Source organism: Oryzias latipes, chromosome 13 (genome assembly GCF_002234675.1).
Source record: "Oryzias latipes chromosome 13, ASM223467v1".
NCBI classification, from domain to species: Eukaryota; Metazoa; Chordata; class Actinopteri; order Beloniformes; family Adrianichthyidae; genus Oryzias; species Oryzias latipes.
Window position 1 is genome coordinate 10,430,286 of NC_019871.2, and position 17,408 is coordinate 10,447,693.

The 17,408-nt window shown below is 37.8% G+C and overlaps 1 protein-coding gene and 1 long non-coding RNA gene across 6 annotated transcripts in view; one reads left to right on the forward strand and one right to left on the reverse strand.

Annotated features, from left to right (window-relative positions):
• The window catches only part of pitpnm3 (PITPNM family member 3), a 125,218-nt gene that overhangs the window by 33,322 nt on the left and 74,488 nt on the right, over positions 1-17,408 (forward strand). For 3 of the 5 annotated variants that reach the window (XR_002874410.1, XM_023961426.1, XM_023961424.1), the window contains one exon: positions 3,035-3,145. Coding sequence is in view for 4 of the 5 variants with exons in the window: in XM_023961426.1 (XP_023817194.1) it covers positions 3,035-3,145 (111 nt within the window). In the remaining variant the exon portion in view is untranslated. The remainder of the gene's footprint in view (positions 1-3,034; positions 3,146-17,408) is intronic. The other 2 variants (XM_023961427.1, XM_023961425.1) reach the window with 1 other exon arrangement.
• On the reverse strand, positions 12,967-14,821 carry LOC110016195. The gene is made up of 5 exons (XR_002874411.1): positions 14,682-14,821; positions 13,945-14,039; positions 13,725-13,867; positions 13,501-13,610; positions 12,967-13,413 (listed from the first exon to the last, which is right to left on the reverse strand). It is a non-coding gene; the product is annotated as an uncharacterized LOC110016195 (long non-coding RNA).

A 17,408-nucleotide genomic window follows, 5' to 3' on the forward strand; every position in this document is an offset into this window, starting at 1 on the left:
GATGATGCAGTTTAGCTAATATTTCAGCTTGTTTTTTGAAGAGCTTGTTTTCCACAGAATGCAACTGTGGTCTGGTAGCTAAAACTGAGATGAAGGGTTTGGCTAACTTAACTTAATTGAGTAAGGTTGTTTAAAAGTAGAGCATAGCCAGAGGTAAAGGATGTGACCTCAACTAGAAGGACATTGATGAATAGAAACGTCTTTGCTTGAGAAGATCACGTTTTTTTTTAAAAGCATTACTTATTGCTTTTTTTCCATTTTTAGACTATACTTCTGAGCTAGTGTCCCTCTGCTGCACTTTGAGAAGCAAGAGCAGTGACAGCTTTGAATTATTTTAGATATTATTTGCTTATGTTGCTGTATTGGAGAAAAGAATCACAGATATTTCTCCTTTTTCTGTATGTTACATTTTAAATTTTCTGCTTGAGAGCTGCTCTTCAAATATTTCAATATCCACCTTCAGCTACCTACTGTAGTTACCTGTGCCTTTATGCCCCTTATGTCAGTTCACAAGATAATTCCCAAATAAATATCATTTAACAGGTGCACCATCTGAACTTGAGCTGGCTTAAAGTAAAGCCCATATGCACTGCTGCTGCAACAAGACAAACACAGGACGAGATGAAGAAATAGAAAATTGGAAATTCACTGTGGTGACAGGATGAGTGGAGGATGTTTTCTGGTTATGTAACAATCACGGCATCTATTCCTTTTTCTTCCATGCAGACATTAATTCACTGGGAGCTGACAGGTTGAGGGATGTGTCTAAATGTCATTTCTTTCTTGGGGCTGTCAGCTGCAAAAGCGAAACCTTTTTTTGTTTGTTTTTTTTGTTCTTTTGGGAAATTGAATTTGTGAGTTTCTCGTATATTCAGTAGTCAAGAAATGCATTTGACGTTCCACTCTTATTTGTTTTATATTTCTGCCTCTGGTTTAAATGTTTTTGTGTTGAAAGTTTCTGCTTGTGAGGCCATTACTGCCTTACTCTGTTATTCAATAGATTATTCATTATATTTAACATTTGCAGCAAAGCCTGCTTTGAATTTTGTTCATGTGTAACTCATGTTTGTAAGCGTCCTACAGGGCTGTGACTGCATCAAATATGCACTGCTTTCACACTCATCGCTTGTTCTTGTCTGTGTTTGTTTAAATCTGTGAGTGTACATGCCATGTCACTGCATCGCTACGCTCTCGCCACTGTGGGGATTGGAAGGAGAGCAGAGAGCGCCACAGGGGGAGAGTGACAGAGCAGATAGTGAAAGACAAACTGTGACCAGTAACGCGGCCGCAGAGTGATCCAAGTGGACAAGCTGTGCAGGCCCATGTCAGAGTGTGTCAGAGCTGCCAGGCAGAAATGTGTGAGAGAAGAGGGAAGTGTGGCAGGTGGATGGGTATCTCCCTACCTAACTTAACCAGACTAACATGTCCTCAATTCCAAGCTATGACAACTAGACATTTATTTAAGTATGAACCAAAAACACATGTAGCTTGTTTGCCTGTGACACTAGATGTTCTTCAATGAAACACCACTGGTCTCTCAGGATAATGATGTAGCGGATATGTGCTTACTGTTTTACTTTTTTACATTCTCAGCTCCTCAGAGATGTACTTTAATTCTATAAACGTTAGAAATCTTTAAAAGCCACAAAAAAAGTTAGCTTGTAACTTCTAAAGTATCCATTTTATTATTTCTGCGCCCACACAAGCCCAAGGCACGGATCCATATACCGAAGAAGAGGAAAGATTCACTCAGATGGAAATTGTGTTTTAACGTGTTCTTCTGGCATTTTTATAATGATGGAGGGCATATATTAAGAAAATTAAGCTTAAAATTGCATTTCTGAGTATTTCTTTATTGAAATTGTTGGGGATCAGGAGGATACAGCAAAATGCAGTTAAAAAAAGATTCTAGCTGTGACGTGGAAGCTACAGTTGGCAGGCCACAACCTCTCCACTCAGATTCATTCTGATGCATCCACTTGCAGACAAATAGATCCATGTACATTTTCGTTCTCCTCGTCTGAGCTGGCACCTGGCTCAAAACTTTATGGTTGGTTAGCTCCAATGTGCTCACCATATTTGCTGTACCAGTAATGTTAGGTTGTGGGTGTGAGGGGCTGTAAGCTAGCGGGAGAGATAAAGAAATGGCGGGAATGGGAGTGGAGTCTCTCAACGTCAACACTGCCCCCTTCAACTCAGAGGTGAATTTGTCATGAACTACTGCTGCTCTGCAAAAACTACTGTATGTCCTAGAAAACAACAGATTTTTTTTAAAGTTTTGGCTGAAAATTGCATCATAATTAAAAGACCACTGGAAACACTTTAATAACTCAAAAAATTATCGGAGTGGAATATAAAGCATTCCTTTACCACTCGTGCAGTATGCAAACATGCATCAAAGTTAATTAATTTATTGAATTAATTTTTCAACAACATAACATTTTTACATTACATTTCAAAGGTGGTTGCAAATATAAATCAAGCAAATACTGATTTATAGTCAAAATATTCTAGAATACAGTGTGTGACAGAGATATGACCCAGCTGCAAGAGATGTTACGTTTGGAGATTGTTTACTTGATATATAGCAGCTTTTGCATTTTGAAAAACTTGTGGTGCATTATAAAACAATAGTGTGACAACAAAACTGAAGAGTTTACTTGTTATTTTCTGCTGTTTGGTGCAGTTCCCATTTGTTGGCAGAACACAGCCTGGCTGTAATCACTAAAGGGGTCTTGATCATTTATATTCCATATTGCTTCACTCCGTACAGTCGCTTCACATGAATTTATTAAAGTTTGCATGAGATAAACAAGAGCAGAGAAGACAAATGGAAAAGTAGTGAGTGGGGTAAGGGTGCAACATAAATGGATGACTGTGTAGTGTGGCTATACGTGGTCAACCAGAGAAGAGAAGGCCAAGCCGTTCACCATTTGTTATCCTTCTGAGCTTCAAAAACAACTGGTTCTCCTAATCACTGAAATATGCAGGGTTTGGATTCGCTCACGTATAAATGTGTGTTTGTTTGTCCCAGCAGATGTTATGGAAGGGAAGAGCGCCATTCTGCTTGGCATGAGTCAGTGGAACTCCAATGACCTGGTGGAGCAGATCGAAACTCTTGGACATATGGATGACCAGTCCCACGGTAAGCACATCCAATCGCATTGAGACTCACACATTATGTTTCCTGGTCCAACAGGAGAGATAAAAAAAGTCTTAATTTCATGAAAACATGGTAATAATAGAAAATAAAAAGGTAAGATCACTTTTCACTTGTAAATGAGGCAACATTTTATCAAGTATCTGCTGAAAAAAGTGATTGAAAACTCAAACTTTAACGTGTTTCAGACAGACGTTTAAGTAGTTTTTGAAAATGACGTCACTGGTAAGAAATTGGAAGAATATTGCAAAAGCTCCAATGTGGAAAAAAAAAAGAAGTATTTTTTCAAGAAAATATTCAAGCAATTTATCAACTACAGTAAGCAAGTAAAAAACAAGTGAGTGTAATATCTGGATTTTATTCAAATCACTGCTTGCAAAATGTTATTTAAATGTCATTTGGGAAACTGACAATCGTTGAATCAACACTTCAGGTGAAACAAACACTTCATGAAACGCTTTAAAGGACCCGAAAACAACTTATCGTCGCTGAGTATGATAATGACAATGTAGTAAACAAGCTTGCTAGAAAATTTGACTTTTGATATGACACCATTATGTTTGGAGGATCAAACTCTGCCTCTCTGGGAAAGACGACTCCCGGTTACTGGAGAAGAGAATTTGGCCAACAGTTGAATCTCTGGTTCTGAAAAAACAGAATGATGTTGTTTTTTTTTGTCCCAATTATTGAATAGATGTGGAGTCTGGGTGGGGAACCACTCAATTTCATCTCTGGTGTGGTGTGCACTGATGCTCTTCTCAGTCAGGTGTAAAGCACTTGAAATGAGAATTGGCAAATCCCAGTTGGAGGCCATGGTTCCAAAACACTTGCTTATGCACCTTTACATAGACTTTTCATTGGAAGTGCTTGCCTGAACGGGTGTTGCCAATGATGGCGTTGCTTCAGGAGAGGAAGGAGAGTGACATTGGCGGGTGTATAGGTGCAGCGTCTACAGTAATGGAGCCGCTGTACCATTGTAGTGAAGAAGCTGAGGCAAAAGACAAAGCTCTGGATTTACTGACTGATCTGTGTTCCTACACCCCCATGAGGCGACCGTGGTGCATGGGAGGGAGGTTGACCTCTGGTCAGATGAGTGCTGGTTCGATTCCCGCCTTGCCCCATCATGTGTGGAAGTGTCCTTGGGCAAGACACTGAACCCCACTTTGCCTCTGGTGAAAGGTTGGCGCTAGTGTTTGGCAGTGGAGCTGCCATCAGTGTGTGTGTGAAAGATCCAGTTTCTTCCCAGTCCCCTTTGCATTATTGTTCTTTTAGCTTTTTTATTACACCTGATTCACACTTTCATAAAAAGAAGTGACTGTATGCATGTGATTAAGGTGGTGTAAGGCTTAAAGTATGTGCGGCCACTACAGCAATGTGCATAATAAACGCACAGATTACACATGGCCGGCATGAGTTTCCATTAGTTTTTGTGCTTTGTGTTTTTGTGCCACAGTTTCACTGCTGCTGGCAGTTACAATAAAGTCTCTTGTATTCTTTTTGTCGCACGTAAATACATGCAAATAACATCGGCCCTCTTTAAATATGGAGTTGCTCTTTTAAAATCCAGCTTGGTGCATTGAATTGTGAGTAAACACATCATGTATGAAAACCCTAAAGGGCAGCACTTCTATCTCTTGAATGAGACTGGTTTTACAACCAATGTAGCAAAAGCCAGATCAGTTCACTTTAAGACCACTAGGTGGCAAGTCAGTCTACATTCAGTTCATAGTTAAGTTGCCCAAAATTACAACAGAAATCATCCAAACTCTAGAGGTAACTTTAAAAAAAACGTGTTTCTTTTTTATTTTATAAATTGAAATAATGCAACAATGCGGGCTTTGCCTTTTTTGTCAACATGAAATGGAATAGATTTCTAAGCTTTAAATAAGTCTTACTGGATATTTTTAAAAATCTTTCCAGTTCGTCTGTTCCTCCTATTTGCCCGTTTTTTGTGATGTCATATCCTTCCTCAGTGGCCATGGTCTGACAAACTGCCAAGGTTATTTGTCTCTTACCTGCAGGAACACCTGTTGATAGCTTTCTTTGATGCACAAATCAATGAGAATATTGAATTTGGAAGCCAAGTTAAAAATAACAGAAAAGGTAGTTTTGAAGCAGGTAAAGTTTTAATTAAGACAACCGTTTTATTTGCTGAACATTTTTAAGCATGTTTCTCTAAGACAAAAACACGTTCTTTTTTCAACCAGGTCTGTGTGCTGTTAAACACAGTTTCAGTCTAGCAAAAAAGAAAACGGTTTTGCTAAAGGAAGCGCTGCACTGCAGATTGCACATGATTGCTAATGGAACAATCCATAGAAACACCAACTTCAGCAACACCGCTAAAAGCCATTGATTTAGCCAGAGAAAATGGTGGGGCAATATAGCCCCACTTTAAGAATTTGCGGATGGATATTTGCAACGGTAAACCTGATGGATAGAAAGCAAAATAAGCTAAAGAGGCAAAAAGCTGCACGAGCCTGCAGGGAAGGCTATTATTTGGTAGAGGTTTGCTTTATTTTTGACAGAGCACACATTTATGGCTCTGTGTTCAAATCTGCTCTGTCTGAGCATGCTGCTAAAAACCTTTGGTAAAAAGACTCCTACAAAGTCCGGCTCAAACACTGAAGTTAGGCTTAACAGAGTAACAGTTCAGGCCCGACTGCGAATGTCGACCATCTCTGAAGGAGTGGTGGTTAGCTTCAACTGTTCTGATTATGAGCTCATAAATATATGCTAACTGTTCAGTTAAAAAATGATCACCCTACAAATGGCTGCTTCTTCCTTGTATTCCTTTCCCATCAAAACCTATTTAAATAATAAAGAACTCTTGACTCAATCTGTGATTATCTTGACTTGAAATGTCAAAATTGATTATTATGACTTCAAATACCAAGGTTTCTGAAGCCGTCAGAAATCTGTGCCAAGTGTTCCGGTTCTCTGCGCCGCTTGTTTTATTTTCATACAAATAAATCAACAAAAAACAACATTTTAATGAGTTTAATTATAGTTCTCTAACCGTGCTTGAATAAATGTTGGTCCTATAATCTCTCTTTAGTTATGTGCAAAACAACTTAACATCCCACTCTAATTACTTTTTGATCTATTTAAAAAATGGTCTTTTAAATTGTAATTATGCCGTTTCTACCCAAAATTTAAAAAAAACTGTGATGTTTTCATAGTTTGCTGGTGCAAAGTGACCCTGTCTTTGTTTCCCCATTTTCTTTTTGGTTACACGTTGTCCCTCTTGCTAACAGCTCCAAGCATCCCCAATCTAACCGGTGCAACAACAATGGTGATCCGTATCGGAGCAATCCAGCCGTACAGTTTTAAGCTAGTTTCCAGCTCAGAGGAGAAAACCAAAGATGTACATGAATCTATTTGTCTACAAAGTGGAGGCATCAGAATTAAGTGGAGCAGGGAGCTCGGACCTGCCGATTGTAGAGTTTACTGAACAACTACAAGCTTTTTTATCTGCTCCTGACTCACAACAATACCCAGAATGCAGTCTTAATCTTAATTTTCTTTATATATGTTTTCCATTAAGAGGAAAATGCCACAAGAACATCCTAAAAACATCCAAAACACAATTTTCATTGGGGTGGTTCTTTTATGCAATTTGTCAGCATTACTCAATGTTCAAAATGTTAAATGAACGGGATTTCCTCTTTTCATTTTCTCTTACTGTAAGTTTCTTTCTTAACACCATTTGTCCTTCCTAAGTCTTTACACTCAAACTTCTGAAGATCAACAATGACGGCTTCTGTTCTTTTTCATGTATAGAGATATTTTTCCTGCATATTGAGCGACTAGGAGCTTTTTATCTTGCAATGAGCAATTTTACCTCATTAGGATATCCGAGCAGCATTTCCATCTGCTCTAAGGGTGCATGCATAATTATGTGGAAAAAGACGGTGATAGAACAAACATGTCAAGTATGTCATTTAAACTGCACCAGCTATTTAAGAACTCTCCCATGTCAGCAGTTTTTAATTCAACTTCCCCAAATTGAATTTAGCGATGAGCATTGTTTCCCGTGTAAGAAACATATTTCATTACATTCAATTTTCACAGCCTCTGGTGGGCTGCAATTCAATCACATGTCGCCTTGTAGATTTAAACTGCATTTTTTTTATCAACTATATATCTTTCAGCATTTTTGAAGGTCAAAAATAAAAATGGGAATCTATGAATGTTCCAAATTTTCTTATGAAAGCATTTTTTAAATGTGTTCCATGCTCTTCTTTCAACACTTTGCACTGCCTGAATATGTTTTTACATGTGCTATGGTTACTCTGTTAGCAGTAGTTGTTGTGAGCCTTTGCAATATTTAAATTAATCTTATAAATAGAAAATGATAAAAGGAAAATCAAACATTTAGATAAAGAATTTCTTCAGTAAAAAAGAAATTACCACTAGATTTAATCAATCAGCTGGTACTTGCATCTCTTTAAGGACAAGCGACTGCCTTGTGCTTTTGTTTACTGTTAAAATGAAGCTTTTGCTATAAAGGTCACTCTAAGGTTTGACAAATGGAGTGGGTTCTTTTAATCACCACGCTTCAGACGGAGTACAGTCTGGTCCTGCAGAGATGAAAGAAAATGCCTCTGCAGTAATCTGGTAGCTGCATTACAAACACTCCACCTCGCCTGAAGAACCCCATCAGTAGAGCACCAGCTGAACCAGCAGTGACTTAAGAAGTGCTCCAATGCATTAACAGCCATTCATTACTGTATTGCTCCAGAATAATGTAAGTTGTTGCTACCAAAACAGTTCGATAAACATTTAGACCCACTCAAATGAAAATTGTGGTTTTAGTGCTTTTAACTTGTCCTTTTTTTCAAAATGGAGGACATATTTAAAGAAAAGTAATCTTAAAATGGCTTTTCTGGGTGTTTCTTTAATCAAATGAGTGTGAATCAAGAGCATATGAAAAAATTCTGTTGGTAAAAAAGCAACTGCGATATCCAGCACGCCAGAAGCTCCCTGCTGACCTGGTATTCATGTACCCCTTTGTTTTCTGAGCTGGCTCAAAACTGTATGGTTGAAGGATATCTTCAATATTGCTAGCCATTTTTATTGTGAAACCTTTCTAGCCTGGAAAAAGCAGGGAAATCTAAATCTACAGATTTAGGTTCAATATATAAGTTTATAGGAGGGGCTGTCACATTCAGATGACAAAACACAAGTGTCACGAGCTGATGTTAGGTTGGGGTTGTGAGGGGCTGTAAGAACCAAAGAGCACTTAAACAGACATATGATGGGAATTTGGCGGGGCTCACTCCACCCCAACAGTCCCACCCACAACTCAGAGGTGAATTTCTAAAAAACTACTGCCACTCTGCAGAAACTATGTCCTTGAAAGTGACAAAGGTTTTTGATTTTAGAAAAAAATGGCATAATCATAATTAATGGACCACTGGGAATGCTTTTACCACAGATCAATAGATGATCGGAGTGAGACTTTAACAAGCATCCTCAGTAAAATAGCTTTTTTATTTTAGAAAGAGGGTAATTATCTTCCAAAGATGACCAAATTGGTGAAATTGGCATCATTGTTGAGATTGTTAAAATAATAATAACAACAATAATAACAATTATAACAAAAATGCTCATTTTTTTTAAAGTGAGACACTAACACCAACTCCCTTCAGGGATTTTTATTCATTTTTTTTTTTTTAACCTGTAAGCCAATATATTGTAATAATATTTCAAAGATTTATTTGACAGCACCAAACAGACTGGATTCATGTACACTTATTCTGTATTCATGCTGGCACATAGGTGGAGACGATCCATCTCTGTCCTCAAGGACGCCATACTGCTTTGGGGGCTCTGATTGCAACAAAATGTGAAATCCATCTGACACCGCTCGATGGATCTCATTGAGTCCGATTGCGAGGACAGCTAAGAGCATTGCTGATTTTGTCCTTTTTTATTTTTTAAATCAACAATATAAAACATTTCCTGCCATCTCTTCTACTTTAATAGCTAGATGGAGTTCCACGCTCAAACACTTAATTTCTCCTCTGTTGTTTGCAATAAGTGATTTTTATGGCGACATTGAAGCCACAGACAGCCAGATGTTAATCTCATATGTTGCAATGACTTATTAGCAGTTTTGTATTTATACAGCCTGCTGGAACATTAAAGGCCTTTAGCTCATCATTAAAAAGTCACAGGGGAGTGTTCTGTATTGGATAAAACATGAGGATTACGTAGTTCATAGCTTTCAGCTGCTTCTGCTGTCAGTTATAGGAAAGTTGATCCTTTAGTTATCCACTAAGTCGTGTGAAGTCGTGTCAAAAGGAGTGTCTTCTGCTCCCCAGTTTTCTCTTAACAGTTTTTTATGATTAATGTGAGATGTTAAGTGTGCTTAGTGTTTTTTAGCAAAGACCAAGGCGTGTAATGGATACCCAGGAATACTTGAGCTTACATATGATGTAGCACATTAGGTCTGTTGAGCCCTAAGACTGGCGTCGATGTGCTGTAAAAGGGTCAGCGGAGACCTCATTATGGAGCCATAAAGTGTTCTGGAAAATTGTCTATTTCCCGGCAAAATCTGCAGCCATAAAGCGAAAGCTCCTCATGAAAACTTCATGGCTGTGCCAAACAAAAGATGCTGCTGATTACTTGTTCCGGCTAGCCAATTTGTGTATGTTTTCCGGGCAACAAATGAATGCAGCATTACTAGTGTTGACCCACTCACACACCTTGTCTTGTCAGTTGTTTGGCATGATGGAAATGAAAAGAATCAACAGCATGAGACAGAGTTTCACACTGATTTCGTTACGCAAAGATGATTCAGGACTGCTGTGAAGCTCAGAGACGACTGCTGTGAATTTTATTTGGACTGGGTTAATATTTGCAATTACAATGCCCCACTCTTCCTCCCTCGCTGCTACAACAGAGTCAAACTTGCTGAAAATAGAAACGGCGCTCGACGCTGTGCTGCATACAAATGTGCACACTGTATGCCTGCTGAAGTGCTTCATTGTCTGTTTTCAACCTTGACTTGGAGGAATATTGCAGGCACAGTTTTAGCTTTGCAACGGGTTTTGGTGCATTTTAATTAAAGGATTTTAAAGGTCATATGAAGAATGAGTATGCTAAAAAGTAGATTTAAAGTGAACAACTTTTTTTAAAGTAAAAATTACATTTAAGGATGACGGCAACCAATTAGCAGGTTAAATGAAATACTTAGAGCCAATTAAGTTTATTTTAGTTTTTTTCTCTTATTTAAACTTTGTATTACCAGGTAGTCCGATTGAGATAAGATCTATTTTTCAAGGGAGACCTTGGCCAAAAGGCATCCTCACAATAAAAATACACAGTTAAAACAATAATTTGAAATAAAATTACATCAAAATGAACAGTTAACAATAATAAAAATCGTGAGTCTTTACTTTTGCTTCACTTGTTTGTTTGTTTTTTAAATCCAAAAAAGGTTTTAGTATGGCCACAAAGGTTTTTTTTTTTTACCATGATGCTTTGGAACCATTGACTGTGGAGGAAAACTGGTCCAAGCGAGTGTGACGTCACTCATAGAAAATGAAAATGATCTGTTACCGGCTCCAATTAAATAAAGTAAATTCTATCTTTCGTGAGATGGACACTGCCATCTTGGAGCCGGGAATGTCAGCAAGCAGTGATTGGTCCGCGTCGTTATGAGACGGGCTCAGTAGAATCTGTCAAACGTTTTAAACGTGAGACATCTGAGGCATTTGATTGGCTAGTTTATAATTTAAATATCTCAAACTACAGAAATAAAATGAGGATTAGCAAGAAAATGTTAATAAAAGGTAGCAAAGTAAGAATAGTTATGACAAAAGATTGACTTAGAAATGGCTGTTTATTTCTCTGTAGAAGTCTATTGGATTTTGGCTTTTTGGGACCAGTGGACACTTCCTGTTTGGAACGCGAGGGGAGAGGGGTTACTCAGCCCAGTACAGTCAATTTTGGCAACAAATCCATGTCCTGGAAAAAAGCAAGTCAGATACTACCTTTGGAACAATTTTATTTACCTTTAGAGTTAAAAATGTTAAATTGTTTATCGGTTTACCGTTTTTGTAACATTTTTTTCCATATCAGCATAAGTTAGTGTCTCAAAGCTATTTCCCACCAAATCACAAGCAGTGGCTCTAAGCGTAGCCCTAGCCACTTAAGTCCTTCCTACATTATTTCATGCGATCATTGCTGGTTTTAGAAAATGTTCTGTTTTTGAACTCCTTTGCTTTGGTGTAGTGATGTCTTTATCAAGATGACACCCTTCATTTTCTATTTTCTGGGTTCTTGTAAGTAGCTTTTGACAGACCAATAAAGAAAATCTGACCAGAATTAGGGTCTCTCAAAAAACCATTAGCATTTAAAATTATCAGAAAACCTTTGAGGGTGCAGCTGGGCTTTCAGTCGGTGCACCGTAGCAGCTGAAGTGTGACAACCATCATATTTTTAGTTCCATCTTCCTTTTGTTCCACTAAAGCATATATAGATGTGTTGACCTTGCCATTCTGTTCATGGTTGAACTTTCGGTTTAATAATTATGCATTCTCTCAGCAGGATTCTCTCTCTATATCTCTTTGCGTCTTCTTCATCAAAGCTTGAAAGTCATTATAGCTCCTCAAAGAGGTGACTTTAAGTAAAGGAAAGCAAGGAGGTATGGATTCAGCAGCTGCTCTTTTTTCCATCGTCCTCTCCATGTTTGTGCATTTTCAGTATGTAATTGAGCAGCAGCTTCAGTGCATTTTCACTTCCTCGTCTCTTCAAATTCTCCATATTGCTGCTTTTCTCCCTTCCGTCTTGTTTAAATTCATTCACAGCATAATGCTCAATAATGGGATTCAACCCAAAATAGCTCCATTACATAAGTGATCTTTTTGGAATACGACAGACTTCTTGGTAAACAAAAAGTGTCGACTCGGACTTGGCTTCCACAGCGGTGGACGCAGTGAAACTAGGTGTAATTTTAGCAGGAATAGCTACGTCAAAGAAACAGTTTGGTAGCAATGAGTAAGTGGGAAGTGCTGCCAAATGATCCAACACAGGCCTCTTTTTCTGAGAATATAATGCGCAAGGGGAATATACGAGAAAATTTCAGGAAAGGATCAACAGTCTCTTTACAGAGCATCACAGCCACCTTCTCTGCTGGCTCTCCTGTATAAAAACCTATATCTAAGGCGTCAGACTCATTCCAGCTGTTGATTTTTTTGTAAATCTTTTATATTTTGTTTTGCTTTTCAGGAGTGCTGCATAAAAACTTTAGAGCCAAAGAGAGTTATGTTAAAAATAAAAAGCAGCAACCCCTTACATTTGTGCCTCATGGTGTGGGTAAGTTTTTGTTTTTTTCCACTGACAAAGGCTCCTCTGGGTCTGAACTTGTGTTGCTCTTTAAAAACATTTTACCTGTGTGCATACAAGCCTTCAGTTGTGTGCTTGTGCGGACGCTCGTCTGGCAGGATATGAAGCTACACTGCAAAAAAACACCATCTTAATTCAAGAAAAAAGTACTTGTTTTTAGTAGAAATTGACTAGAAATAAGTCAAATTATCTGTCCATGCAGCTAGTAAATTTTACTTAACAAGATGTCTTGATTTAAGTAAAAATATCTAAGCCATAGTAAATCGGTTAAATCTTGAAATTAGGCAAAAACACTTATTTTAAGCAGTAATTTAAGACAAAAAAACTAGAAACTAGGATATAGGAGCTTGATTAAAATTTATTGCCTACTAAAATTCAGAAAATACATCTTGAAACAAGCTGTTGCAAAAGATATTTTTTCTTGTTTCAATACTAAAAAGAATGAAAACAAATTCACTTTTCGATTCTTTTATTCAACTTACAAACTGAGATTTGTGATACAAATTTACCCAAAGGCACTAGGAATACAACTATTTCTTTAACAACACAATTAGAATACTCATCTAAAGAACAGACATAAACATTGAACTGCAAAAGCAGTTTATCTTCCAACAAATTCTTTACTTTAATGCTCTTTCATGTGGTGGTGATGTCCCACTTGTGAATTGTATCCTGAAGGATCTCTGTCTGAATGACAGAAGGGTGGCCACGCAATTTGTGTAGGTCAGATGTAGTGTGTAATAATATGCCATTTAGAAAATCAGACCCTCGTGAAGCTTTTCTTTTTCAAACGTCACTGGCATCAAACCAATAGCAACGATTCATCTACAGCCATCGAACACCAAGACTGGACTTGACAGGCCTCTTTTCTGGATGAAGACGTTTGGATCTTCTGTTGACTATAAAGCAGAAAAAAGTTTTTCCTTTAGTATCTCCAATGTAGTAATTTCTTTATGTATCTGCTTAGGGCAAAAATAAAAATTTACCTCCTGAACATGCAGTAAAGCTTCACTAGCAAACCCCAGTTTCTTTGATGGAGGTGCCACTGGGGGAAAGAGAATGGGAAGGGCCTTGACCAGAGCAAAGTTGGCTTCCACTGAAACACAATAAAATAAATTTTACTTCTTGAAGAACAAACACAGAACCTAGTGTTTTCTGAGAAGAAGCATTCACGCATCTAACTACATGTATCAAAAAGGCATAAACTTACTTTTATCCCTGTTGATTGGTGGCTTTATTGCCTTCTTTCATACTCTGTAAAATGACCCTGGCGCAGCAATCCTCCCATCACATTCTGACTTCCTCAATGAATTCATAGTGGGGAGCAAGGACTCTAAGCATTTCTCTAGGCACCTAAAATGACAAACCAAGAGATGAAAAATATATATACATTTAAAATTTTTACTTTATACTTTTTACATAATACTTACATGATGCAGTTCTCTGGATAAACATCCACGATGGATGAAGCTCTGGTATCTCCTCTTATGGCTCCACAATCAATGTAAGCTCGTTTGGCCTGAAACTCCAGATCAAAAAACTGTTAAGATCAGCTTGGGCTTCTACTTTTTGTACATTTCCTGCAGAGTTTTATAATGCCTAGCTTGTACTTGCATACTATCCTTATTCACTAGAAGTGATCAAAAATTGTGTTTTAATTTCTGCCAACAATAGTAACTCTCAAACTTAAAAATGTTAAAGTCACAATTTTTAATAACAGCAAGTTTTCATTCTAACTTTAAGATCATCAAGCATACATGACAAACAGTCTTTCAAACTGGCCGATTTGGGTGGGAAACTGCCCAATCTAGCAACCCTAGCATAAAACTGAGTTACAGTTGAGCAGTATTGGGCTAGCAATAACTCAAGTTAGCTTACTACAATAGCATACTTCTTAACACTGAAATACATTTTTACTAAACAAAAAATTAATTTAACATATTTAAACAGAACCAAAATCTCATTAATTGTATTTTAAAGTATATTTATGATGTATACAGGATACTTACAAAAAAGTGACGGAGTAGCTAAAATAGTGCTAGCGCAAGCTAGCTAGTTGCTCCGTTAGCCTGCTTCTCAAGATGTTTAAACCCACTTTATAATCTTTACCAGCTGCGTGGAGCGTAATGGTGATTTATTCTATGTCATATAATTTAATATAGCTTACCTCCTTTTATCTTGTCCGCCGAATATTATATTCCTAATTGTTTTTCCTGTTCGTCCTCGTCATGTTCTGGATCATCAGATGTACGTCGCAAATGTGACAAGATGGCGCTGGGTCTGTCAGAATATGAAAATACTCAAAGGGTATCCCAAAAATGCAATAAATAGAATTAATTTTTTTGTGATACGCTTCCTTATGCCATCATTATGAAAATAAATAAGTTATAAAACAGCATATAACGTGTTGGCTCTACTAGTTTATCTTAAGCAAGTCTTCTGAACATATTAATCCCCCTTCATTTGGTCACAATGGACTTTTCCATTTTTGCTTGTGCCCGCCGGAATGTTCCATTGAAAAATTACGACAAAACATGACAAATACATATTTTAAAAGTTCAAATATTCTACGTAAACCTTGGTTGATATAACAAATAACTTATTTTATTAAGGAAGATAATCATTGTCTGATTTGTACAATCTTTCGATTCAAAATAGATCTTTGCACAAAATATTGAGTTGGTATTGCCCAAACCAAGCGCGGTAGAATTATGATTGCATCATCTGTGGATTGCAAAGTACTGTTTATAATTTAAATTTAAATCAGATAACCATGCTGTTAGAGTGAAGTTGCTTGTTGCTAATTATCATTTCTGCAAATAAAACAATACTTACTTTTGGACCTACACAAAAGATTTTGTGGTAACAATGGATTGTTGACAAGACAGACAACATTGTCATGAAGCCAGGTTTATGAAACACTGTTTTAACAGAGACCTTCTTGCTTATGAACTAGCTATACCTAATCTTGCTTACGTTTATAAATGCTGAAAGCAAGCTTGGTTATCATATCATTTCAAAATCAGTGTTTTGATCAAATATAATGTTGATGACGATATTGCAGTTAAAAACAAAAATACGTATCTATTGTTTATCCTATAAATATTGGATGAGCTATTGAACATCAGTATTCAAGTACATTTTTGGATATCAGAAAATATGGTTACATCTAAAATAAACTTAAGACCTTAACCCAGGGGTCGGGAACCTATGGCTCGCGAGCCATATATGGCTCTTTTGATGGTCACATGTGGCTCGCAGACAAATCTTTAATTATAGTTTTTTTTTTTCATTAGACCAGTCCTTCTCGGGCGCGATGCGATGTCAGAGGCGCGCAGTAGTAGCAGTGCTTAGAGAGAGAAATCTGCGCCAGCGCTATCAGTTACTATTATCTATTATTTCACAGAGTTTGTACCAGCTGGAAACCTGTGAATTGATGTGCCTAAAACTGCGCGCTCCCGTCTCTGAGAAAGAGCGCGCAGATGCGGGGACGGGATGTGTGAGGGAGAAAGCAGAGGGTGGGGCTGAGGTGTTGTGGGGACAGGCAGCAGGTGAATCGCGCAGGGATTGTAATAACGTAAAACCCGCTGCCTGTCACTCACTGCGGCGTGTGAGTGTGTGTTTGGCTCCCCGTCTGCATGTGAGCAGTCTGTCTCACATCTACAGAACATTCAGACCTACGATGACGTTTAAAGTCTCAACGCCTGAACGAAGCAGAAACTCACCACGTATCAACCAGACTAGACCATCAGCAAAACTACCACGAGAAATACTCATCATTTATTAGCAACAGAATAACAATGTAATTAAAAAGAATCCACAGACTTATTTTACTTTAAAAATGTTAAAATTAAATCAAATGCACACATTCATTTGTATATTTAGTTTTAAACAAATTGTCGCGGACTGAGTTGGATGGCTGTTGGGCCGCGTTAAAAGTTCTGGAGTTCATTGAACGCGTCAAGCAGAGATCTGATTGGCCCTCAGTTCTGTCGCTCAGCCTGTTGTTAGGTAGTTTGGACCAATGGGGTTCAGCTATGGGCCGAATAAGGGAAATGGGAGGGCTGCAGCGGGAGCAGGGGAATATAAAGTTGGGAGAAGCGCTCTCGTGTCGGCGTGAGAGATTCAGGAGTTGCTGAATTAATTGAAGGGCGTTTGTTGCGGTCTGCAGTAATCGGAATAAAGAACTTTAAAAGAGGTTAAGTCTCCGTGCCTCAGTGTGGGGAAAGGACACTACATTATTGTATGGCTCTTTCGAAATTAAATTTCAAAATATGTGGCATTTATGGCTCTCTTGGCCAAAAAGGTTCCCGACCCCTGCCTTAACCTGTGCTTAAATCAGGCCTGCAGTATTTTTTTCTTGTTTTGCATGTAAAATGACTACTTTCTAGATTTACAAACTGATCAAGACAGGTAATGCATATTTTTCTTAAAACAAGTTTAATAATCTTACACGTGCTACTGTTTTTATCTAAAATTAAGATCAATAAGATTTTACAGCTAGTTTTAAGATTAATAATCTTAGGTAGATTGACAAAATGTGCAGTGTAGAAATGCTGTAATCGCACATTGTTGACAGATAATGACAGTGCTGCAGCCTGCACAACCACACCAGGGAAATTCAATGAAAAACAAGAGGAGAAATATGCTCATGCAGGTTGTCGCGTCACAAAAAAAATGTTCAATGTTTAAGCATTTATGAGGCCAGTCTTTTGATTTCCAGTACAAACTACAACATTGTTTCATGCCATCTTTCGGTGGTGGCTGCACTAGTCTGTTCAGCTGATTGCATTTGTTATATATCCAATGTTTTTCTCACAAACCCATCATTTTTCCATTTATGCGTCTTGTTTAAATTTGACTGACAGATGAACAAAGAAAAAAAATTGTTCGA